The sequence below is a fragment of the Dipodomys merriami genome, unplaced genomic scaffold (assembly GCF_024711535.1).
Source record: "Dipodomys merriami isolate MVZ:Mamm:240054 unplaced genomic scaffold, mDipMer1.0.p SCAF_6, whole genome shotgun sequence".
NCBI classification, from domain to species: domain Eukaryota; kingdom Metazoa; phylum Chordata; class Mammalia; order Rodentia; family Heteromyidae; genus Dipodomys; species Dipodomys merriami.
Window position 1 is genome coordinate 8,148,529 of NW_027206179.1, and position 27,617 is coordinate 8,176,145.

Here is a 27,617-nt window from a genome sequence, read left to right on the forward strand (position 1 = left end):
AGAACCACAGGGCTGAGAGTTTTCCATGTTCCTACCAGGAAATGCTGAAGGTTTCAATGACAGAAGCTGAGTAGACATCCTAGTCAATAAAAGAGGTGTATATATACACATAAATACACATAGACACAAATACAAATATATCTTCACCTGAACCCACGTGCTTCACATCCAGCCAGCATTTAAACTTAGCAGATGCTTCAGTGATGTTCCCTTTGATTTCCACACTCCTTCTTCTCCTGCTTCCACACCTTGTCAGCTGCTTAGAAGGCACTGCCTGCTTTTCTAGAATGAAGCACAGGGCACACATGGATGGAGATGTGATGATTGCTGGGTTCTTCCCTCTCTACACTTTGGGAACTGATCGCAGTAACAGTGATTCTTCCCTTGATGAAGCAAAGAAACTGTAAGTAATACCTCTGAATGTTGGAGGACAGCCTGGGTCTCATGACCATGCTTTCTATATCCTCTACACCAACCTATGATCAGGAGATGAGATGCACTAGAAGTATGTTTTAATTTGTGTGTACTATAGAATGATTTTCTGCTTCCAAGGTGGAAGAGAGGACTCTGTTTTCTTTCCATGTAGCTTCTCCTTTCCAAGGTCCCTTTATTCCATCATCACTGTATCTCCTGCATCCCAGCTGTCTCTGCAAAGGATAAAGTGATATTATTACAAACAACCTGAGGCAGTGGCATGAGTTCTGCAGTGAGAGGAGGCAGATACACTTCCTTGCCCACAGGCCAGTGGTCTGAGAAGTTTTCTTTTGTACATATGGGTTGACATATATTTTGATGACTTTTTAGACATACAGTTACTGTTTTAAACTAAGCACTGTGTAATTATTAAATTACTTCACATCAGATTTAGAGCATGATCCAGGAAGTGACCAGCAAGGCAGCAGTTGGACTACCCTCAATTAGAGAATTATATCTGCCCAACAAGAGTTTTGCTTTTCTTTTGCACCTGTGTGTACCCTCAGGTTTTGGTTTGCAAGCGAGGGTCTCAGTAATGAATGACTAAGGAGAAATTCTAGCAGACAATTTGAATCTGTTGCAACAGACGGTCATTGTCTATAGCAATGTCTCCCACCTCTTTTCCAGTGCTGGTCTGAGAAGGGTAGACTGTCAGTTGGCTGGACATATTTAGAAGCAGATATGATAGGATCAGGAATTCTTTCACTGCTTTCAAATAGATTTGTAAATGTCCTTCTCCTTCATGCCATTCCTAGATATCAGTCTATTTTATGCTTAGCTATTTTTCTATCCTGCTGGGTTTGAACTTTGGGCATTGTGCTTGCCAGGATGGTTACTCTGCTGTTGAGTTTTCACCCAGTCCCTTGTTTATCTTATGTTCCAACAACTTTTCACATTCCATTGTTTTTCCTTCCTTTAATACCTTTAAAATATATTTGAGTGTCTTTGTTATTACACTTGTACAGACACATTGAATTTTAGGTTACAGTGGATGGATGTTTCTCAGCTACATGCAGATATGCAAGGGCTCCTGGTGGAAATTATAGAAGTCTGGCCTTATTATCCTATGATACAGTTTGTCAGATTTAAGTGTATTACTAGTTAAAGGTCATTATGTGGCATCTATGAAGTCCTTGATATAGATAAATGCAGCAAGGCAATTGAATATCACTGGGAGAAAGAGATTAACTCAATGCCACACCAGTAGATGTTATGGCAATATTTTTCAATTTTTGCTACAGTATGGTAGTTTCAATAACTATCTGGTTTCTTACTGTGTATCTGTATTACATGTCATAAACTTTGATTGTCATCCCCCACACTATTTGAACCATATACTATGTCTCATCAAATATCCTGTTTCTCCTCCCATATCTGTAATTTCCTTTTTCTATTTTAATGTATTTTTTCCAGTCTTTGCAGAACATTTTACTTCTTTTGAATTTTTTATTGTAAAAATATTGTACAGAGGGGTTACAATTACATGGGCATGCTAATGAGTACATTTCTTATCAAACATTGTAGCCTAGAGAAAAACCAAGAAAACAAATTGGTAGATGCATAGTTTTCTTACAGTTATTTCGGTTATCTCTACAGATATCGTTCGGCTAGTTTCTTTGAGAAAGTTGCTTTGTGAAATTGTTTAAAAATGTTTTTATTGTAAAGATGCTGTATTGATGATTACAGTTACATGAGTAAGGTAATGGGTACTTTACTTGTAGAATATTGTTACCCTCTCCCTTGTTTTTCTCCCACTGTCCCTTCCCTCCCCCACATCTCATCCCCTCCTAGGCTGTAAAGTTCATTTCCCACATAGTTAGTGTCTTGTGAGTATCATTGTTGCAATATGTCATCATTTGTCCTTGTTTCAGCATTTTGTCATTCTGCTTCCCTTCCCCAATTCAGATAAATGTTCATAAAAGATGCAGGGTACAAACATCAAATACAGTGACAACAGGGATAAACTAATGGAAAAAGAAAAATGAAATAACATAAGAAAGAACCAGATTCGGTACAGGGGTGACAATGAAGTCAACAACTGAAAAAAGGCCTGTTGTTTCCATGTTTTAGAGTTCATTTCATATTAGCATCATTTTGTCATATGTACATAGTTATTGAGCTATTATAATTCTCTGCCAGGACTATGCTAGACATATACTAATTATTACAAATGACAGGAAACATGGAGCCTGTGTTTCTTTGTGTTTGGCTTACCTCACTTAATATGCTACAAAACAAAATATGGTACTTGTACTCAATACTTACTTACTTAGCCTAACAGAATGATCTCCATTTCCATGTGTTTTCTAGCAAATGTTGTGATTCCATTCTTCATTCCAGCTAAGGAATACTCAGCTCCATATATAGAATAATTACTTGATCCATTCTTCTCTTGTTGGACATCCTGAGCAATTCCATAAATCAGAAATTTTGTATAAAATGACATGCCTGTTTACCCTTGCATCCATATAGAAAACTGAGCTTAATATGTTCTGATAGATTGCTAAAAGTGATATAGCTGAGTCAAATATGAGTTCTATTTTTAATATCCTGCAATATCTTCATTGTTTCTTATTTCTACATATCTTCATCAAAATTTGTAATTTTCAGTTATGATGATAGCCATTCTGGTTACAAAATAAGGTAACTCAGAATAACTTTAGTTTGCATTGAGCTGATTGCTATAATGATTTGATATTTTTTCCTGTATGGATTTCTTATTTATCCTTTTTCATTTGAAAAAAGTCTTTCACTTCATGTGCTTGTTTCATAGTAGAATTTTTTGTTGTACTGGTGTTTAAATTTCAGTGTTGTTTTATACCATGATATTAAGCCCTAATAGATGAATAGCTCACAACGGTTGACAACCATCTTTTTGTATGTGTCTTCACTTCATTAAATATTTCTTTTGTTGTACTGAAACTTTAAAACTTTAAATTTTTCAATTTGGTGACCGTATTCTGGCTCCAACAAGATGCTTCTTCCCCTTGCTTGATATATTTGCTCAAGGTTGGTGCTTTACCAATAGTTGCATAGCTGCACTTTCACCACATTGCTGGTTCATTGGAGATAAGTCTCACCGTACTTTTCTGTCCAGGCTGGCATTAAACTGTGATAATTGCAGGTGTGCATCTGAATGCCAGGCTGGCTGAAACTTTTCAATTCCATAATATCACATTTGTAAACTGTGCTGAGGATGAGATTCTTTGCCTTGTGAGTGAAACAAATGATTGTAATGCTGTGCCCAATCCAGAGCATAGCTTTTGCTATTATTTTATGAAGCGTTTGTATACTATCAGGAAGTATTCCTGTGCCTATATGTTGAAATTTTTCCACTATTACTCTATCTGCACTTTCCAATCCTCAAGTTTTCTAGTAAGAACTGTGATGAATTTGACTTTTATCCTTTTGGAAAGTATGAAAGTTAAGATCTATCCTAAAGTCATGAGGATACTCAGCTTTCACAGCACCACTAATTACTAAGGGCGTCAACTTCCAACAATGTAGGACTGGACATCATCTCTAAGAATGAGATGAATGTAGTTGATTGGAAGTATTTCTAGGTCTATTTTATTGGTGTCTGAGTTTATGAAATACAGTTTTTATATTATTAGGGCTCTCTACTACAATTTGAAGCTGGTGTTTCACTATTTAAGCATAGGTATTTGCTTCTGGATAGCTTTGGAAACTTGGAAATTTTCTTTTTTTTTATGAGTTGAGGGATTGTCTTTTTTGTTTCTGTGCTGAATGTGGTATGAATTTGGATGAAGATTATTTAGGTCATTTCTAGAACACATTCAAGGTCCCTTTCAAAAATCACAAACTCAAAAGGGGTGGGTGGGATGTTGACATGGTGGAGCTGCTGCATACCAATTACAAGGCTCTGCCTTCAAAGTAAAGCAGTGATAAGGAAAAGTTTAAAATATATATGCACACATAAAAATGTTTGTCTATTATATGTATATTATATATTTTATTGTTTATAAAACACATAGTATATGTACATTACGACATGTTATATACTAGATAATATGTAATGTGAATTTATGGATTTTTACATATATGTATATAAATATATAATATATACATATAAATGTGTATATATAAGTCTGATGGACATTTAGGTTGTTTCTTTTTCGCAGATATTTTCAGTGATGATATAGAGAACACAGAAGTGTATATGCCTCTTTTCCATACTGATTTTATTCTATTGGCTAAACAGCCACCACTAACAGTATTGAATCATGTAGGAGTTCTTATTTGTATTCCAGGAAGTACCACACTATTTCCCACAATGGCTGAACCAGTGTGCATTTTTGTTACTAGAGGAGAGGGCATACATGTACATTTCCTTAACTCCTCACCAGGCCCTTAAGTGTTTAAATCTCATGTACATTAGCTATTTCTATCCTTGTGAGATAATATCTTTGTGTAGTTTTATTTGCCTTTTGCTGATGGTTAAGAACTGAAAGGCTGTCATCCACACTTTTTGGCCATCTATGCCCCTTTTCTTGTATGTATATGTATGTAGGTACTGTGACTTGAACTCAGGGCATTGCCCTGTCCTTCTGCTTGTTTACTCAGCAGGTGTTCTGCCAGCGAGATATGTCTATGGTCCTGCTTTTGCTGGTAAACTAGAGATAGAGACTTCCAGATTCTTTTCCCTGGGATGGTTTTGAACTAAAATCCTCTGAGCTCAAATGTATGCAGAACAATGTGACAGGTGGGATTGTAATGTGACTTTTCAGAAGACACCTCATACTAATGTCCATGTTGGTTGCACTGATTCACAGTCCCACCCACAGTGGGACCCTTTCCCCTGTGTCTTCACCAGTATCTGACATTATTTTTTTTTCATGATTTCCCATGTAACCCTGCTGAGATGGAATTTTAGTGTGGTTAGTATTTGCATATTATTTATGTTTTAAGGATGTCGAGCATGCATTTCTATACCAATTGAAATGAGTCTTGCTTCGACTAAGACTTTACTGTTACAGCAATAAGGCAAGATGCAGACATAAAGGGGATCCAAATAGGGAAAGAAGAAATAAAACTCTCCCTCTTTGCAGATGACATGATCTTGTATTTAAAGAATCCCATAGACTCCACTCCCAAATTACTCAAGCTGATTCAAAACTTTGGCAAAGTAGCAGGTTATAAAATTAACCCCCAAAAATCAATGGCTTTTCTATATGCCAACAATGAGAAAAGTGTGGCTGAAATTAGGAAAGCAACTCCATTTGTAATAGCCCCACAAAAAATAAAATACCTAGGAATTAACTTAACCAAAGAAGTGAAGGACCTCTATGATGAAAACTTTAAAATCTTGAAAAAGGAAATCAACACAGAACTTAAAAAATGGCAAAACCTCCCATGCTCCTGGATTGGCAAGATTAACATCGTGAAAATGGCAATACTTCCCAAGGCTATCTACAAATTCAACGCGATACCTATCAAAATTCCACCCTCATTCTTCAAGGAAATAGAGGAGGAAATCCAAAAATTCATATGGAACAATAAAAGACCCCGAATAGCAAAAACGCTCCTCAACGGAAAGAACACTGCTGGAGGAATATCAATACCAAATTTCAAACTCTACTATAAAGCCATAGTAATCAAAACAGCTTGGTATTGGCATAAGAACAGACCTCAGGACCAATGGAATAGAATTGAAAACCCAGAAATGAACCTACAGACCTATAGCCATCTAATCTTCGATAAGGAAGCTAAAACAATAGAATGGAAGAAAGACAGCCTCTTCAGTAAATGGTGCTGGCAAAATTGGTTAACTACATGTAGAAAACTAAAGCTAGATCCTTATATATCACCCTGCACCAGAATCAACTCCAGATGGATCAAAGACCTTGAACTCAAAGCAGACACTCTGAAAACATTACAGGATGGAATAGGAGAAACCCTAGGTCTCCTTGGCTCAGGTCGAAATTTTCTGAATAGAGACCCGGAAGCACAACAAATCAAAGAAAGGTTGGACAAATGGGATTGCATAAGATTGCAGAGCTTCTGCAGGGCAAATGACATAGCTGGCAAGATCAATAGAAAGCCCACCGATTGGGAGAAGATCTTTACTAGCCATACAACGGACAAAGGTCTCATATCTAAAATATACTTGGAACTCAAAAAATTAAACCACCCAACAACAAATCCTCAAAGAAACAACTGCCCAATAAATAAGTGGGCGAAAGACTTAAAGAGAAGCTTCTCTGAAGAAGAAAGAAGGATGGCCAATAGACACATGAAGAAATGTTCAACATCCCTAGCCATAAAAGAAATGCAAATCAAAACAACATTGAGATATCACCTCACTCCAGTTAGAACAGCAAAAATCAAGAACTCTAATAACAACAGATGCTGGAGGGGATGTGGACAGAAAGGAACCTTACTTCATTGTTGGTGGGAATGTAAACTTGTTCAACCACTTTGGAAAGCAGTATGGAGGTTCCTCAAAAGACTTCACATAGATCTCCCCTATGATCCAGCAATCCCACTTTTGGGCATTTACCCAAATGTTTACAAACAAGACCACACTAAAGCTACCAGCACAACTATGTTTATTGCAGCATTATAAAATCATTAGTCATTTTAAAGTGGTTCTTTTGTCTGTTGTTATTCACATTTTGAGCTCTCTAGTAAATCTGAATATTTATCTTTTGTTGACTAGCTAGTGAAGATTTTCCCCCATTGTATGGGTTGCCTCTGGATTCTGGTAATTATATCTTCTGAGGAGTAGAACCATAAATTTCACATGGTCAACTTTGATCATGAGAAATACTCTTTTTTTTGTTTTTTTTTTGTCATGGGCTTGAACTCTGGGAATGGGTGCTGCCCTGAGCTCTTCAGCTCAAGGCTAGCACTCTACCACTTGAGCCATGGTGCCACTTTCAGTTTTCCAAGTGGTTTATTGGTAATAAGAGTCTCTCAGACTTTTCCTGCCCTGGCTGGCTTTAAACTGTGATCCTCAGACCTTAGCCTCCTGAGTAGCTAGGATTAAAGTGTGAGCCACCAGTGCCCGGCTTCATGTGAACTATCCTTCTCAGTTTTGTTGCTGCCAATATTTTGATAGGATCTTTGGTACTATATTTATCATAGACATTGCATATAATTTTCATTGTTGATTTCCTTATTTGTTTTTGTGTCAGGATAATGTTGATATAATTGGATGTCCTCTAAGAAATTCCTTCAACTTGTATATTTTCAAAAATAAAGTGAGGGTAATGGGCATTAGGTAATGTTTAAATTTTTTGAAGCATTTTCGCAATGAAGTCACATTGAAAATTTTTCCGTTGATAGGAAACCTTTATTACTGATTTAAGTTCATACAATTTATTGATTTTAGTTTTATTGCCTTCTTATTTCAATTATGGAATAGTCTCTAAGTCATTACTTCCACTTGATCAAACTTACTGTTTTCTTATTGGTATTTTTTGTTTCTGTGTTTTCATGCCTGATTATTTAGTTCAGTCTTCTCTTCAAGATAAGGATTTATTCCGTTTGTTTTTGAAGAAGGTTTTATGTTTCCTTGATTATAATTATTGGCTTTATCAAAATGTCCTTTTATTCTTTTACTTCTACTCAATTTTCTCACTCTTTCTACTAATGTTTCTTTGATACTTTGTTTTTCTACTTCCTTGAGATGTAATGTTGGTTCTATAGTACTGATCTGATGACCATGGTTGTTAAGAGAGATAGACATGACCAATGGTTGGGGTGACTGCAGTCAAGAGGCATTATATAAGAAAATTCAGTTGTGAAATTGAAACCCTAACTTTCTAGCTACTTAAAGGCATTTTTTAATGTTTCATTTTAGGCCACCTTTGGCCATAGCCATTGATTTGAGTATTGCTGTTTTCCATTTTCATTTGTACAAAAGATCATCTTATATACTGAAATTTCTCTTGATCCCACTGGTAGTTATAATAATTTAATTTCCATGTATGTATTTATTTTCCCATTTGTTACATTAATTTCTTGGCTTACTACAAGGAGGTCTGAGTGTGTGCTCAGTTTTTTATTTGAATGTATTGTGCCTTATCATTTGATCTGTCCTAGAGGATGTAGAATATATGAATATGTTATTCATAAGAATTTGGGGGGCATGTTCTTTTGGTGTTTGCGAAGATTATTTTGTCTAGGGTGAAGTTTAAATCTTCATGCCTTCTTGTTGATTCTGTCTGGATGACTTCTCCATTGCTGAAAGTGGTGTGGTAAAATCTGAAATTCTTCTTGTATTGCGAATTATCCCACTCCCTCAAAATCTGTGAATATTTCCTTATATAGTGAAATGCTTAGCAGATAGTATCTAAATATACACTTACAATTATTATGTTTACTTGCTGGTTCACCCCTCCATCACTGATTATGGACTTCTTTGTCATTGCTTTGATTAATATCTATATGAAAAGATATACTATAGATACTCCTGCTTTCTTCTGGCTTTCACTGCATCCTTTCCCTTGCAGTATATGTGTATCAGAATAGGGGAAGTAAAGAGTTTGGCCTTTCATTTTTATGACTCTGGCCACGCAATGGCTGCTTCTGTTCTTTTTGGTTGTGGGGCTTTGTCTTTTATAGTTTCCCCCCCCCCCCCCCAGAGCTTAAGACTGAACTCAGGGCCTTGCACTTGCAAGGCAAGTGCTCTTCCACTGAGCTAAATCCCCAACCCATGGTTGTGGAACGTGAACACAGGGCCTGAGTGTTGTCCCTGAGCGCAAGTGCTCTTCCACTGAGCTAAATCCCCAACCCATGGTTGTGGGGCGTGAACACAGGGCCTGAGTGTTGTCCCTGAGCTTTTCCCCTCCAGGCTAGTTCTCTACTATGAGCCACAGAGACAGTTCAGTTTTCTGGTGCTAAATTGGAGGTAAGAGTCTCATGGACTTTCCTGCCCTGACTGGCTTCAAACTGAAATCCTCAGATCTCCATCTCTTGGGTTGCTAAGATTACAGGTGTGAGCCACTGGCACATGGCTTACTTTCTGTCTTTTAAATAAATTATTTCAAGTATTTCCATTCCTAGTCACTGTTGACAGTTCACTCTCATTTTACCATTATGTGACTTGTTCTGTAGCTTCACTGAAGCTCCTTCTATAATCTTTCCCTTTCACAGATTTTGGTGGTTAATAAGTGGATTCACTACGTGTTTTTCTCTGGTATATTAGTATTCATTTGTCCATTATAGGTTTATATTTTTGATTCATAGGGGGCTTTAAATGTATTTAATTATAGTAACTAATGATGGCAACAATACATGATGACAAAAATTAGATCCAAACAAAAAACAAGAGAAGGGCTGGGAATGTAGTTTAGTGGTAGAGTGCTTGACTAGCATGCATGAAGTCCTGGGAATGATTCCTTTCTACCAAAAAAAAAAAATACCAGAAAAAAAACTGGAAGTAGCCCTATGGCTCAAGTAGTGGAGTGCTAGCCTTGAGGAAAAGAAGCTAAGGGACATTGCCCAGGCTCTGATTTCAAGACCTGGGACTGGAAAATAACCACAGAAGAAAAAGATAAAATGAAAACATAAACCTGAGGATTTTCTATTCTCAAGAAATATGTGCATGGGTTTGCTAGCATACATGTAATATGAGAACATTCTCAATTTGTTGGTATAATCACTCTCAATCAGTAACTTTTATACATCCTTGTATAATCTCCTTTGTCATTAACCATTTTTCATAGAAAATAATTGCTTTCCTGTTTCTTATAGAATAGCTGTATTTCCTTCTTTTTTATTGTGAAAATATAGTACAAAGGAGTTACAATTAAATGGGCAAGGTAATGATTACATTTCTTATCAAGCACTGTTGTTTGTCAGGAAAGATCTTTTTTTTAACTGTATTTTTTTGACTTTTCTTTTTTGCTATTGGGGATCAATCCCAGGACATTGCACTTGCTATGCAAGTGCTTTGCTACTGAGCTACATCCCAGCCCGACAGGAAAGATCCTGATCTCTCTTTACTACTACAGGATATTTTTGCTACATGCATTATATTTGGTGGATACTTTCCATTGTTTCCTGCAGCACTGTAAAGATCTCCTGCCCCTCTGTCCTGGTTTGTGTGGATTTCACTGAGAAGTCACCTGTAAGGGAAACAGGGGCACACTTATTTATTAAGAGTTCTTTTTCATTTTTAGACTTGAGAAGCTTGTCTTTCACTTGCCAGACCTTGTTGAAGATGAGATGGTGAGGAGTTCAATTAACTTTTTATCTTCCTAAATTTGGGTTCATTTTTTAAATGTTTTATTGTGATTAAGTGATTACATATATTTCACAAATTTCATAGTATTGTTAGGTAGTGTTACTTAGTTAAATTCACAAACACCTTCTAACTTTCATGAGGCAAATTGTCATTATTGTGGTCTATAATGTTTGTATTAATTTTATGAGCTTTGACTTTACAGTTTAATCTTCCACATTGGGTGATATGTACATTTATTTCCTTTTGCTTAGTGTTAGCTGTTCCCTCTATCCCTCTCATTCCTTCCTTCCCATCACTGCCCTTGAGTTACTTAGTTTGTTTTCATCAATGTCCAGTGCAGCTGATGGGTCCTGCTGTTGTATGTTTTCCCCTGTTGCCCTCTGATTCTGTGTCCTCCCCCTAATTTCTGGTAGATGTATATATATGTATATATATATATGTATATATATATATATATACATATATATATATTCTATATATGTGGTCAGCAACAGGGAGTCATTTAGTAATGATACGACAAGATGAGTGGAAGTCCTTTGTTTCTTGAGTCCAGTTTACATTGTTTTATCTGCTTACATTTTGTATTTAACACCCACATATTAGGGAGCCTATGTGCCATTTGTCTCTTTGCTCTTGGCTTTCACTCAAAATGATTATTTCTAGTGCCATCCATTTCCCTGCAAATGCCATTATTTTGTCCTTTCTCATGGCTGCATAATATTCCATTTTACATAGGTACCACAATTTTTGGATCCTTTCATCTGTAGTGGGGTATCTGGATTGTTTCCATATCTTGGCAACCTGGTTGCTGTCCCTGAGATGTTTTGCTCAAGGATAACACTCTACCATTAGAGCCACAGCTCCAATGCCAGTGGTTTGCTACTTAATTAGAAATAAGAATCACATGCACTTTTCTTCTGGGGTTGGCTTTAAACTCTGATCCTGATATCTCAGCCTCCTGATAGCTAGGCTTACACGAGTAATGCATTAATACATAGAATATTTGGATAAAAGTGCCTATGTGTATTTTTATCTCTATTAGGAATGTATATTCTGTTATTATTTACTTGAATAAGGATTTTACTGTACTCAACCATTTTGTTGAACACACATGAAACTAATATTTGCTTTTTGAACACTTCATTCTTTCTCTCTTTCCTTTCATGTACTGGGACTTAAACTTGGGACCTGAGTGCCGTTCTTGAGCCTCTTTGACTCAAGGTTAGCACTCTACCACTAGAGCCACAGCTCCGTATCTGCCTTTTTTTGTAATTTATTGGAGATAAAGTCCAGCCTGGCTTTGAAAGCACTTCTCAGATCTCATTCTCTCCTAGGATTACACTCAAGGCTACTGCTCTTACCACTGAACATCAGCTGCACTTGGGATTTTTAGTGGTAAACTGAAGATAAGGGTCTGTGGCTTTACTGCCCTGGGATTGCTTTCAGCTGTGATCCTCAAATCTCATAACATCATTGATGTGCCCAGTGACACAGTTGCCAATTTCTAATAAGCACACACATTCTTTCTTGCTTTCACACTTACATTTTTACTTTGATTTACGCTTTCACATTAGAGCTCTTATTATTAGTGCCTGAATTTGGACTCAGGGCATGAGCTTTTTTGCTGAAGGTTGATGATCTATCAATTGAACCATACCTGCAGTTCCCTTTTTAAAAAAAAATTGTTAAAAAACTGTATAGAGGGGTTACAATTACATGGGTAAGATGAGTACATTTCTTATCAAGCATTGTTGCCTCCTCCTTTATTTCCCCTTCCCATCCCTTTCCAACACCCTCACCCTCCCTGCACCCCCTGCCAAAGTCTGTAGCCATAAAAGAAATCAAATCAAAACAACGTTGAGATACTACCTCACCCTAATTAGAATGGCTATAATCAAGAACTGTAATAACAACCGATGCAGGGGGGGATGTGGACAGAAGAGAACCTTACTGCATTGTTGGTGGAAGTGTAAACTTTTTCAACCACTTTGGAAAATACTATGGATATTCCTGAAAAGACTCCACATAGAGCTCCCCTACACCCCAGTAGTCCCACTTTTGGGCATTTACTTGAATGATCACAAACAGGACCATACTAAAGCTACTAGGACAACTATGTTTATTGCAGCATTATTTACCATATCTAAGATATGGGACTAACCCTGAGGCCCCTCAGTAGATGAATGCATCACTTTCCTTTTTTTGTAGGTTAATTGAAGTTAAGAGAATCCTAGTCTTTCCTACCAGGACTGGATTTTTGAGAAGGGGAGATATCTTTGATTCTCTTACTCCTAGTGCCCTTTCCTTTTCAATGTCTCAATCTATGTTTTGTGAAGGAAATCATGATGATCAAGGCATTTCCAAGTATTTATTTTTCACTGTGGTGGCCTTGAACCAGGGATTTCGGCCTGAGGCTTTATTTTGTTCAAACGCTTTTCATTCCCCAATTTGGATGCTCATCTGTTTCTGCGGAGCTTCTTGGAGTGTAGTCAAGGAGAGTGTAACATGGGAAACCACTTCATAGTGCATTTTTAATGCATATCATTTGCTTTTTTTACATACATCAGAATTAAAGTCTCTTCTGAGGCCTCAGCTATATTTTTTCTTGGTAGCTATTGCAGAAAGAGTGTTCTATATGGTATGTCTGCAAGAAAAACCATACAATACCTCCTATAACACCTTGTTCTGCTTCTGAAAGTTAATCTTAAACTGAGACATTATTTAAATTAGTCTTTCAGGAAACCATATAAAATAAAGACTTACTTTTCACACATGTAGTGCTAGTTACCCCAACATTAAAACCAAAGGATATTTGGTGTCTCATGAAGTCTCACTCTATGGTTAATGGTGTGTTAGTCCCACTCTATGGTTAATGGTGTGTTACCTATGTAACACAGAAAATCAAGTTCTGTGGGATTTCATATGAACATCACATTACTAATATCATAAAAGGTATATTTTTTCAACATATTTAATTTGTAGATAAACAAATATTCAATCCACCAATGTCATTGCATTGATTTTAAGAAAAGTTTTGGATTACACTTGATGAATTTCTTATGTCTCCTGTGCAGGTTTGTTTTCAAGTATTATCAGCTTGTCCTGGCCTTGGCTTTTGCTGTTGAGGAAATCAATAAGAACTCCAAATTTTTACACAACATGACTTTGGGATTTGATGTCTATAATGCTGATCTCAGAGGTTGGTCTGCCTTTAAGAATCCTTTTATTTGGCTTTCTGGACACAAGACAATCCCTAACTACACCTGCATGGCTGAGAGTAAGTTTGTAGCAGTGATTGCAGGAACATCAGGAATGACATCTGCTGAAATTGGAACACTGTTGGAACTCTACAGATTTCCACAGGTGAAGGAGGGAGGGATGTGTAAAGATGTCTGCTTTGGTTCCATGTTGAGATGTTATAAGAGAATAATAGGAAAATACATAATATAACAACCTATCCAATTTTATAATATCAAAAGCTAAGTACTCCAATATACTGTGTTATACAGACCCTTATTGTATAAGATAGGATGGAAAAGTTGGAGAAAACCAGGGATGAATGACCATGAGCCTAGGGCTTATTGAATAATTTAGTAGAAAGCAATCAGGAAGTGGGAAATAACTTTAAAAATGTGAAGTTATTAAGTAAATAAAGTCAATCATATTAAGAAAAAAGGGATGCATTTTTCTCTTGTCTGTGGAAGTTGTATTTAAAATATAAACATGAAATACAAAGAATATATGAAAACCCATAGGTGGTCCTAACCACTTTTATGTGATTAAACTGGCTAAATTATGGTATAAATAACTGTGGATTTCCATGGTGTAACTACTCTGGACTTCTTGACTAGGAAATTAAAGCTGTCATGTGTGTGATGTTATAATGGTAAAAGGATGGTTGAGTGTTAGAAAATAGAGGCATAATGGCAAATACAGATAGACTAGGAAGAATATATGTAAAAATCAAACAAAGAAACAAGGGAATATGTTGTATTGCTATACAGATGGAAATAATAATAGAAATTATATTAGTGATCAATATGCATTATAGATATAATTGACATGTCCAATTGAAAAATCATTGTACAAGGACTTTAAATTAACTTACAATTTTAATTAAAAAAAATCTGAAAATAACCAAATCCTTTCTTTGGCCACTTTCAACCTGCTGTTTGACCTAAATCAAGACTGAGGTTTTCATATGCAGAAATTTTCTCACTTGTGAGCCTCCAATTTTCTTTCCCTTTAGCTTACCTTTGGGGCTTTTGATCCTGCCCTGAGTGACCATGGCAAGTTTCATTCTCTCTATCAAATGTCCCCAAAAGACACATCACTAGCCATTGCCATGGTCTCCTTACTGCTTCATTTCAGCTGGAACTGGGTGGGGCTATTGATCTCAGAAGATGAGAATGTTTTAAGGATCCTTGCAGAACTGAGAGAAAAAATATACAAGAGCAGAATTTGTATAGCCTTTGACCATGTGATCCCTGGCAGTAGTATGACACAAGTATTTAATATGATGGCAATTCAGAACGAGATTAATAAATCATCAGCAAATGTACTTATCATTTATGGTAATAGAGAATATGTGCTAAGCTTAATGATATATCTTGGGCAATTTTTAATGACAAGCAAAGTTTGGCTCTTGAACTCAAAGTGTGATTTATCCATCGGAAGGAAGTATTTCATGTCAGGCTCATTCCATGTACCTCTTATGTTTTCACATCACCATGGAGACATTTCTGGATTCACAGATTTTATCAGGGAAGTTAACCCTTCCAAGTACCCAGAAGACTTTTATCTTGCTAGATTATGGTTTCTCTCTTTTAATTGTTCCCATTCTGAGTCTGACTGTGTAATGTGGAAAAACTGTGCAGATGATACTTCCTTAGAATGGTTGCCTGAGCAAATTTTTGACATGGCCATGTCTGAAGTGAGTTATAATATATACAATGCTGTGTATGCTGTGGCCCATGCCCTCCATGAGATGCTTCTTCATCAAACAGAAGAGGCAACAATGGGTAATGGAAGATGGATGGTGCCTTCTCCTGCACAGGTAATGCCTTCTCTCTTGGATTAGACACATCAAAATCAGAGTAGATCTGAACAGGATCAAATTTTTTCCAAAGGCCCATCAGATAGTACTTTCTAAAATATTTGTAAGGTTACTCCAGACCTTTGTTTATGCGTTTTTTCTCCTCCTCCTCCTCCTCCTCCTCCTCCTCCTCCTCCTCCTCCTCCTCCTCCTCCTCCTCCTCCTCCTCCTCCTCTTCTTCTTCTTCTTCTTCTTCTTCTTCTTCTTCTTCTTCTTCTTCTTCTTCTTCTTCTTCTTCTTCTTCCTCTTCCTCTTCTTCCTCTTCCTCTTCCTCTTCCTCTTCCTCTTCCTCTTTTTTCCTCTTCTCCTTCCTCTTCTTCCTCTTCTTCCTCTTCTCCTTCTTCTTCTTTTCTTCTTCTTCTTCTTCTTCTTCTTCTTCTTCTTCTTCTTCTTCTTCTTCTTCTTCTTCTTCTTCTTCTTCTTCTTCTTCTTCTTCCTTCTTCTTCTTCTTCTTCTTCTTCTTCTTCTTCTTCTTCTTCTTCTTCTTCTTCTTCTTCTTCTTCTTCCTCTTCTTCTTCCTCTTCTTCTTCCTCTTCTTCCTCCTCTTCTTCCGCTTCTTCCTCCGCTTCGTCTTCCGCTTCCTCTTCCGCTTCCTCTTCTGCTGCTTCTGCTGCTTCTGCTTCTGCTTCTGCTTCTTCTGCTTCTTCTTCTGCTTCCTCTTCTGCTTCTGCTTCTGCTTCTTCTTCTTTCTTCTTTTTAAGTAATTGTACAAAGGAGTTCGCATTCCACAAATTAGCATATGATTACAAGGTGTCTGACCACATTGTTACCCATCGCTCCTAACCCATCCTTTCTCTCACATTTTGTAAAAATTGAGACTAGGTGATTACATAAATTTCACATATTTCACAGTATTATGGAATAGTAATATTTGTTAAAGTCACAAACACATGTTCATTTGTTCTTAAAGAAAAGCTTACGAGTGGAAAGGGAAAATGTGCTTTATACTGCCATCAATTCATGTGTTACAAATTGCTGCAATAAGCTCACAGTTAATGTTTTTACTATCAACCTTTTCACTAGAAGTTTCGTTATAGCAAAAGATGATATGTTCTTTAAGTACCTAACTATTCAAATGATGTTGTTTCTAAGAAAGTTACTTAAGGGATTGGGGAAATGAGGAAGAATGATGAAGAGGTGGCATTGAGATGCCTTGCTCTTACAAACTGACTTGTGAAATTTTAAGACCTTTTTATGATACATAAAAATAATAGTAAAAAATTCATAGATAAATTCCACATATTAAAAATTAATAACTTAACTAAACAGTGCTGATGTTTCATGCCTATATTCCTAGATACTCAGGAGATTGAGATCTGAGAATCACTGTTAATATTGAATTATGAAGTATGGATTAAAGAGATTGAGAGACTTGGCTGAATTCAGGATTTCTGTTTCACTCTCAGATTCTCTTCACCATGAGATAATGTCTCTTTTAGATGCACCCTTTTCTGAAGAACATACAATTTCACAATCTTGCTGGAGACCAAGTGATTTTAAATGAGGAAAGGAAATTAGAGGCAGAGTATGACATTTTAAATATTTGGAATTTTCCAGAAGGTCTTGAAATCAAGATGAAAATTGGGAAGTTTTCTACATATGCTCCTTACGGTCATCAACTTTCTGTATCTAAAGATATGATAGAGTGGGCCATAGGAGCTACCGAGGTGGGTTCAAGAGAACACAAATGATTAGAACTCAATATAGTAAGCAAAAAGGACCCCTAGATATTATGTCCCTAGTGCTCACTAATAAACTAATATTGTACATTTAATTAGTTGTAACTAACTGGAGAAATTGTCTGATTTACTGCCTCTTAGATGGGAAAGAAACATACTATTTGAATATTTGTAAGTGTTCATTTATCATAAAATGTAAATTTCTCTGTTATAATAGCATTCATACTTTTTTACTTTTTATTGTGAAAATACTGTACAGAGGGGTTACAATTACATGGGCAGGATAATGAGTACATTTCTTATCAAGCATTGTAGCCTCCTCCTTTGTTTCCCCTTCCCATCCCTTCCCTTCCTCCCTCCGCCCCCCTACCAATGCTCCCCGCCCCCCCTCACCAAAGTTGTAAAGTTCGTTTTCGACATAACAACTTGTACTTCTCGTTGTTGCAACGGGTCCACCTGTATCCTTATTTAAACGACTTTTTTTTCCCCTTCCCCTCCACAAATTATACCGACAAAAAAAAGAAAGGAAAAAAATGTACTCATTATTTTGCCCATGTAATTGTAACCCCTCTGTACAGTATCTTCACAATAAAAAATAAATAAAAATTTAAAAAAGGGAAGAAACAGTGCTCTTCAGACAAAAACTGATGGGATTTATTGCTATTGAACTAGTATATAAGAAAGTTAAAAATCATCAAGCAGAAATAATATATCAGACTGAAAACTTGACCTACAAAACTATAAGAAATAAAAGAAATGAAGGTAAAATTAAAAAAATAATAGCATTCATATATAGGAACAAAATACATGAGAAAGTAATCATTTCAGTAGATTGAAAGGTTTTATTTGCTCCCCTCAGTGGATGCTCAGTGTACCCTTAGATGAGCTGTTCCTGAAGAACCTGTTCCGAGGATGATTGTGAACTCGGGGCAACTGGAAAAAAAATAGGAAAATATGATGGGCCTCGGGCCTAGCATGTTGTTCAACCTTTCCAGGGTATTTTATTCTTGTTTCCATATTTCCATATTTCACAAAGCAGTAGGAGAAAATTTATGCTATGAATTCAAGGAAGTTTCTGGAAGTTGGCTATGGATGCCTTACCATTAAAAACCAAATTGTTAAAGGTTCCACAATTCTCAGTAGTGGCATAGGCTGAAGGTCAAAGTTATAGCTCAAAAGTTTTTGGGAACTGTGTTATGAAATATCAAATACTATCCAATCAGTGGATTGGCTTTGAGTATGTAAAATAATTATGGTTAATGGTCAAATTTTTAAGAAGACCTGTTTTTTTTGAATGTCGGAATTATTCTGAATAATGACAAACTCATATTTGCTTGTCCTCAGACTCCTCGCTCTGTTTGCAGTGAGAGTTGTGCTCCTGGATTCAGGAAATCATTTCAGGGAGGAAAGGCTATCTGTTGCTTTGATTGTACCCCTTGCCTAAACAATGAGATTTCTAACAGAACAGGTAAGGCTACGATTAAAGATGAAATTCTCTATTTTCATAGTATTCTCTAATGTACCCATGGAAAGGTTTTGTATTTGGATTACAGACCCAAAATCTTCCTTCTTTGAGTAATTTAATTATAAATTTATATTGTTCCTTGAAATAATACAACGTGTGGACCTTAAATTATGTTTTGGATTAAATTTTTCTGGGACATTTTACACAAGATTATCTCAAGAGGGATGGGAAGGTGGCTCAGTGGTAGAGCACTTGCCTTGCATGCATGAGGCCCTGGGTTCGATTCCTCAGCACCACATAAGCAAAAAGAAAAAAGCCGGAAGTGGCGCTGTGGCTCAAGTGGTAGAGCGCTAGCCTTGAGCTGAAGAGCTGAGGGACAGCGCCCAGGCCCAGAGTTCTGGCCCCACTACAGGACCCTCTCCCCAAAAAAAGATTATCTCAAGAAATGGATTTTGAAAATTTTTTATTGTTATTGTAGAGTTGATATACAGAGGTTGTACAGATATGTGAATTAGGTAATGAGTAAAACACTTTTTTATTTTTATTGTGAAAATACTGTACAGAGGGGTTACAATTAGATGGGCAAGATGATGAGTACATTTCTTATCAAGCATTGTATCCTCCTCTTTGGTTCCCCTTCCCATCCATTCCCAGCCTCCCCCCAGCCCCCCACACAATCCTTCCCCCTCCACCAAAGTTGTAAAGTTCGTTTTCGACATGACAACTTGTACTTCTCATTGTTGCAACGGGTCCACCTGTATCCTTATTTAAACGACTTGTTTTTCCCCTTCCCCTCCACAAATTATACCGACATCAAATACAGTGAAATCAGGGGTTATACTGTGGGTGAGGGACATACAAAGCAACAAAGAAATACTCATATAAATGCTTTAGAAACAAATGCATGAAAGAAAAAAAAACATTTGAATACATATCTTAGGGTTCATTTTCCTAACATCACCTTATCTGAACTTTTATGCTTGACTCATACCTATACTAGACATTGCAAATAAGGGAAACCATGGGATCTATGTTTCTTTGGGCTTGGCTTACTTCACTTAATATAATTTTTGCCAAGACTTTCCATTTCCTAAAAAATGGGGCAATGTCATTCTATCTGATGGAGACATAGAATTCAATTGTGTATATATACCACATTTTCTTGATCCATTCATCTACTGACGGGCATCTTAGCTCTAGTAAATAACGCTGTAATAAACATAGTTGTGCTTGTAGCTTTAGTGTGGTCATGTTTGTAAACATTTGGGTAAATGCTCAAAAGTGGGATTGCTGGATCATAGGGAAGGTCTATGTGAAGTCTTTTGAGGAACCTCCATACTGATTTCCAAAGTGGTTGAACAAGTTTACACTCCCACCAATAATGAAGTAAGGTTCCCTTCATCCACATCCCCTCCAGCATCTGTTGTTATTAGAGTTCTTGATTTTTGCCATTGTAACTGAGGTGGTATCTTAATGTGGTTTTGATTTGCATTTCTTTTATGGCTAGGGAGGTTGAGCATTTCTTCATGTGTCTATTGGCCATCCTTCTTTCTTCATCAGAGAAGTTTCTCTTTAAGTCTTTAGCCCACTTATTTATTGGGCAGTTGTTTCTTTGAGGATTTGTTGTTGGAGGATTTAATTTTTTGAGTTCCAAGTATATTTTAGATATGAGACCCTTGTCTGTTGTATGGCTAGTGAAGATCTTCTCCCAATCCAAGGGCTTTCTGTAGATCTTGCTAGCTATGTCCTTTGCCGTGCAGAAGCACTGCAACTTCATGCAATCCCATTTGTCCAACCTTCCTTTGATTTGTTGTGTTTCTGGGTCTCTATTAAGAAAATTTCGGCCTGAGCAAGGAGACCTAGGGTTTCTCCTATTCCATCCTGTAATGTTTTCAGAGTGTCTGCTTTGGCTCCGAGGTCTTGATCCATTTGGAGTTGATTCTGGTGCAGCGTGATAGATAAGGATCTAGCTTTAGTTTCTACAAGTAGTTAACCAATTTTGCCAGCACCATTTACTGAGGAGACTGTATTTCTTCCATTCTATTTTTTTTAGCTCCATTATCGAAGATTAGATGGCTATAGGTCTGTAGGTTCATTTCTGGGTTTTCACTTCTATTCCATTGGTCCTGAGGTCTGTTCTTGTGCCAGTACCAAGCTGTTTTAATTACTATGGCTTTAGAGTAGAGTTTGAAATTTGGTATTGACATTCCTCCAGCAGTGTTCTTTCCGCTGAGGAGCATTTTGGCTATTCGGGGTCTTTTATTGTTCCATATGAATTTTTGGATTGCCTCTTCTATTTCCTTGAATAATGAGGTTGGAATTTTGATAGGTATCGCATTGAATTTGTACATAGCCTTGGGAAGTATTGCCATTTTCACGATGTAATCTTTCTAATCCAGGAGCATGGGAGTTTTTGCTATTTTCTAAGTTCTGTTTTGATCTTCTTTTTCAAGTTTTTAAAGTTTTCATCATAGAGATCTTTCACTTCTTTGGTTAATTCCTAGGTATTTTATTATTTGTGGGGCTATTACAAATGGAGTTGCTTTCCTAATTTCAGCCACACTTTTATCATTGTTGGTATACAGAAAAGCCATTGATTTTTGGGAATTAATTTTATACCCTGCTACTTTGCCAAAGTTTTGAATCAGCTTCAGTAATTTGGGAGTGGAGTCTATGGGCTTCTTTAAATACAAGATCATGTCATCTGCAAAGAGGGAGAGTTTTATTTCTTCTTTCCCTATTTGGATCCCCTTTATGTTTGCATCTTGTCTTATTGCTGTAGCTAGGCATTCTAATACTAGATTGAAGAGAAGTGGAGAGAGTGGACATCCTTGTCTTGTTCCTGAGTTAAGAGCAAATGGCTTTTGTTCTTCAACATTAACTAAAATGCTGGCTGTAGATTTGTCCTATACAACCTTTATTGTATAGAGGAATGTTCCATGGATTCCTAACTTTTCCAGGGCCTTCATCATAGAGGGGTGTTGGATCTTATCAAATGCTTTTTCTGCATCTATTGAGATAACCATGTGTTTCTTATCCTTGCTCCTGTTGATGTGATGAATAATATTAATTGATTTGCATATATTGAACCAGCTTTGCATCCCTGAAATGAAACCTGTTTGATCTTGGTGAATGGGATGAATTGTTGAAGTCGATTGGCCAAAATTTTGTTGAGAAGTATTGCTTCAATGTTCATCAAAGAAATTGGTCTATAGTTCCCATTCTTTGATGAGTCCCTGCCTGGTTTTGGGATGAGGGTTATGATGGCTTCATAGAATGTGTTAGGTAGTGAACTTTCTCTTTCAGTTTCATTGAAGAGTTGGAGGAGTATTGGTGTGAGCTCTGCTTTGAAGACCTTGTAGAATTCTGCTGTAAACCATCTGGTCCTGGACTTTATTAGATGGGAGGTCTCTTATTGCTGTTTCTATTTCAATATTTGATATGGGCCTGTTAAGATGGTTTAACTCATCTTGGTTTAGTTTGGGCATGTCAATTTTTGCTAGGAAAAGGTCCATTTCTCCCAAGTTCTCAAACTTATTAGCATAAAGTTTTGAGAAGTATTCCCTTATAATGTTCTGAATCTTGGTTGTTTCTGTGGTGATGTTTCCATTTTCATCTCTGAGTTTATTTATTTGTGTGTGTTTTCTTCTTTGTCAAAGAACCAACTCTTTGTTTTGTTGATACTTTCTATAGTTTTTCTGGATTCTAATTCATTTAAATCTGATTTAATTATTTTTTTCTGTCTACTGGATTGGAGTTTATCTTGCTTCTCTTTTTCAAGGAGGTTCAGATATGTCATTAAATTGTTGGTTTCAGATCTCTCCAATTTATTGATGTAGGAACTCAGAGTTATAAACTTCCCTCTGAGTACTGCCTTTGCTGTATCTCAGAGGAGCTGGTAATTTGTTTGCTCATTTTTGTTGAATAGCATGAATGTTTGAATTTCTTTTCTAATCTCTTCCATGACCCACTCATGATTCAACAGTGTGTTGTTCAGCCTCCATGTGTTACCGGACTTTCTTTGGTGGCTTTTGGTGTTGAGTTCTAATTTTATTCCCTTGTGGTCAGAGAGAATGTAATGTATAACTTCAATGTTTCTGAATTTGGACAAGTTTGCTTTGTGGACTAAAATGTGGTCTATTTTAGAAAATGTTCCATGTACTGCTGAGAAAAACGTGTATTCTGATGCTGCAGGGTAAAATATTCGGTAGATGTTTGTTAAATCTAGTTGATCTATGCAGTTGTTTAGATCTGCATTTTCCCTGTTGAGATTTTGCCGAGCTGATCTATCTAATGGGGAGAGTGGCGTGTTAAAATCCCCAACAATTAATGTCTTTCGATCCATGTGGGATTTGAGGGAAAGTAGTGTTTGTTAGATATATTTGGGTGCTCCGTTGTTTGGCGAATAGATATTTAGAATTGTAAAATCTTCCTGAAGGAGCAATCCCTTAATTGGTATGTAGCGACCTTCTTTATCTCTTTTTGCTAATTTTAATTTGAAGTCTATTTTATGTGTTTGTTTTTACTGGCAAGATGTGACTCCTGAAGGTAGCAGATAGAAGGATCTTGATTTTTGATTCAACTAGACAGTGTATGTCACTTAATTGGAGAATTAAGTCCATTAATGTTGAGAGATAGGACTGAGAGGTATTTGGGAGTTCCTGCCATGTTATCCACCTTCTTGGCGGTTGTGAAAACTGGGTTCTTCCTATGGTTTTTGGATTCTCAGTTTGGGTGCAGTTTCTTGGCCTTTATTGTGGTCTTGTTGGTTTTCTATGTGCAGGACATCTTTAAGAATCTTTTGTAGGGCTGGTTTGGTGGAGATGTATTGTTTCAATTTTTCTTTGGTATGGAGGTTTTTATTTGCCCTTCAGTTATGAAGGAGAGTTTAGCTGGGTACAGTATTCTTGGTTGAGAGTTGTTTTTAGGGCATGGCATACATCATTTCAGGCTCTTCTTGCTTTGATTGTCTCTGCTGAGAAATCTGAGGTGATTCTAATTGGTTTTCCTTTATAGGTGATTAATCTTATCTCCCTGAGAGCTTTAAGGATCTTTTCCTTTGTCTGAATTAATCCTGTGTGGATTATAATGTGTTGGTGGGATGTCCTATTCTGGTCTGGTCTATTTGTGGATTAAGTATGTACACAATTGGGGATAAGGTCTAATAATCGACTACTGGTTTATCTCAGGATGGGCAGAACCACAATTAAGTCACATAAAGAAGAATGAAAGAGAAGAAAAGGTGAAAAGGATAAGAAAGAAAGAAAAAAGATCAGAAGTTCAGTAGAGCTAAACAAAAAACAAAAAAAAATTTTTAAACAAAAACAAGAAAGAAAAACCCACCCACATATATACCCCTAAAATAAAAAGTATAAGAAGAAAAATGTTACTAGAAAACAATTTTATTCAAAAGTAAAAATTAAAAATTAAAAATGTTTTAGAAAAAAATTTTTTATAAACGGTACAAAAAAGAAGAAAAAAAAGTTCTTTGATTTTTTTGGGAGATGTGGGAAAAATCCTGTATCTCCCTTGTGTCTGTAACCAGCCTCTTGTTGGAGTCTCTGGTCTACTTGTGGTGTTTGATTTTCCCGTGGCTTGGTTGGTTTTTTAAGTCAGTTTGTTTGAACAGGCAGAAAAATGCTCTGCTTTTCCCAGGATTTTGTGATCCTCCTCCCAGGTTAGTTCAATGGGAGGGAGATCTGCTTTGAGTATCACCAAAAAGGGAGATGGCTTGTTCCTCAAATTTGGAGATGCTGTGATGAGGCAAGGTTCTGGGTAGAGTTGAGGCCTTTCAGCAAACAGTAGCTTTTCCCAGGGGCTAGTTTGTGAGAAACTCACAGAGCCCAGCCTGGAGCCATTCTCAGGGTTTATGTTCACTGAATTTCAATTGATTGCCAAGGGTGCTAAAGGGAGGGGCAGCCTCTGGCTCCGATTACCCAGTGAAAAAAGCCACTCCTGTGGCAGTTGCCTGACCTGGGTGACTTTTCCCTGGGTGGAGCTGAGTCTGGAAGGTCAGGTTAGGTTCTTGTGACCTGCTAAATGACTCATTTTATTCCAAGGCCTGAGTTAGAGCTAGCAGCTCTGCTGAGCTTTGTCAATATCCAAGATGGAGATCTCTGGTACTGGGGGGAGGGTTGGGGGGGTGGCCTTCCCTCCTCTGCTCCCTGAGAAGGAGTGAGGACATTAGGCTTCCTCTCAGGCGCGGTCTTGGTTCCTGGGTCGTCTCTGGTCTGCGAACTGCAGGATGAAGATGTCCACTCCTTGTTGGTTCTTGCTGGTGTTGAGTAGAATTTGTTCGCCCACCGTGTCTGGCTCCTTCTTCCTGGACTCTCTGTGTTGCAGGTATGGAAGGTATGGCTACCACCACCACTGCTGCCGCTGCAGCTGCGGCTGCTGGCAAGTGCTCAGATCTGTCTCCTTGCATGGATTTTCCCTCTCTGGCCTAACTCTCTGTCCTGTGATGGCACACTTGGTGTGATTCTCTGGCTTAGGACTATTCACTCGAACTCTAAAACTGCTTTCTGTTTGAGAGCTTGTTTAGCCTCCAGCTTCTCCTCCACCATCTTTCTATGTCTTCCTATGTTTTTTGAGTACAACACTTTTTGAACCATATCTCGCCTTCCCACACTCTCAGATTTTTCTTTCCCATCCCCCATCGACAAGATGTACAGTTCATTTCCATATAGTATGTAGTAAGTACCACTGTTCACTCTTTGTTTCACCTTGTCTGTGTCCCCTCTTACTTTTCCAAATACAAACTAACAATGCAGAAGGGAAACAAAGGTAAAACAGTCAAAATGGCAAATAAAAATAGCTCTTGTTATTTTGGGGGTTCATTTCATAACATATTGTTTTATAGATCATATGCATATAGCTATGAGCCTTTTTTGGCCACTTCTATGCATATTCTCCTTTGGACTCAATGAATGTGCAGAGCCCATGTAACTTCTCCATTAAGGTTAAGTATGAATCTTTATTAAATACAGAATGTCCATGATCTTCCAAATTGCATTTATGACACAAAGGACACATAAATCCTGCACATCTTTATAGAACTCTTATTGCTAGAAAGAAAGTGTTTAGAAAACTGAGTTTGGTTTAACTATTAGACACAAGTGTTGTGCATGTCATGACTTTAGAGCTTTAAAGAGCGCCTTGATTTTCTGTTCCCACTGCCTCATAAGATGAATTCAAGAATGTACCACTGGGATCCTATAATGTTTCAAACAAACAAATGGAGTAATGTAAGCTATATTATTCACAATTTTGAATGGCAGTTGCGGACTTTGTGCACATTGCTGAGAATTTATATTATAGAAAGATGAGGAAGTAAAAAAAATTACACTTAGTTCACTAAAATTAACAAAAATGTCCTATTTGTAATATGTGTGGAAGTAAGTCTGAACAAAAGAAAATGTTATATGAATTAATTGTGCTTTCAGGTATTTTGCCCGAATATTATAATACTATTATAACAGATGTTACTTAGATTTTATGATAAATAACTGAACTTTTAGAAATGTATAATTAATTTCCCACGTGAGAAGCAGTGCATAAGAAAATAACACTGAAAAAAAGAAATAATAGAATGATGATGGAGTTATGGAAAAGAGACAAAAAGCAGTTTCTTATATTATTTAACAGTATGTACCTTTATGATACTAAGAACTCACATGTTTGATTTACCTCTAAGCAGGGATTTCTTAATTTCCATTGAGTAAAAGGAAGTGCTGAAAAGAGACAAATGGTAATTCTGCATTCTCACTAGATATGGAGCAGTGTATGAAGTGTCCAGATCATCAGTATGCCAACAAAAAGAGAACCCAGTGCCTTCCAAAAGCTGCAAGTTTCCTGGCTCATGATGAACCCTTGGGCATGGGCCTGGTCTGCATGGCCCTTTGCTTGTCCACATTCACTGCTCTTATTCTTGGGGTCTTTTTGAAATATCAAGACATTCCCATTGTTAAAGCCAACAATCTGGCTCTCAGTTTCATCCTGCTTATCTCCCTCATCTTCTGTTTCCTCTGTTCCTTGCTCTTTATTGGCTGCCCAAATATAGTCACCTGTATCCTGCAGCAGATCACATTTGGAGTTGTGTTCACTGTGGCTGTTTCTACAGTGCTAGCCAAAACAGTGACTGTGGTTCTGGCCTTCAAGGCCACGTCTCCAGGGAGAAGGATGAGGTGGCTGCTGGTATCAGGGGCTCCTAACTTCATCATTCCCATCTGCACCCTCATCCAGGTGACTCTCTGTGGACTCTGGCTTGGAACCTCTCCTCCCTTTGTTGATACAGATGCACACTCTGAATATGGCCATGCCATCATTCTGTGTAACAAGGGCTCCCTCACTGCTGTCTACTGTGTCTTGGGATACCTAGTTTTCCTTGCCCTGACCAGCTTTACTGTGGCCTACCTAGCCAGAAACCTGCCTGACACATTCAATGAGGCCAAGTTCCTGACCTTCAGCATGTTGGTATTCTGTAGTGTCTGGGTCACTTTTTTGCCTGTCTACCACAGTGCCAAGGGAAAGGTCATGGTGGCTGTGGAGGTCTTCTCCATCTTGTCCTCCAGTGCAGGGTTGCTGGGCTGTATTTTTGTCCCCAAGTGTTACATTATCTTGATAAGGCCAGAGAGAATTTCTCTCCATGGATTCAAGGGCAAAATGCATACTGGGAGAAATGAATCTTCTTAA

General features: G+C 37.3%; 1 protein-coding gene across 1 annotated transcript; it reads left to right on the forward strand.

Moving 5' to 3' along the window:
* The first annotated feature begins 305 nt into the window (after positions 1-305).
* LOC138814234 (vomeronasal type-2 receptor 116-like) lies at positions 306-27,617 on the forward strand. The gene is made up of 8 exons (XM_070003246.1): positions 306-403; positions 13,762-14,050; positions 14,937-15,261; positions 15,565-15,743; positions 17,222-17,449; positions 18,806-18,929; positions 25,269-25,322; positions 26,695-27,617. The coding sequence occupies exons 1-8, from the start codon at positions 306-308 to the stop codon at positions 27,615-27,617; spliced, it is 2,220 nt and encodes a 739-aa protein (XP_069859347.1).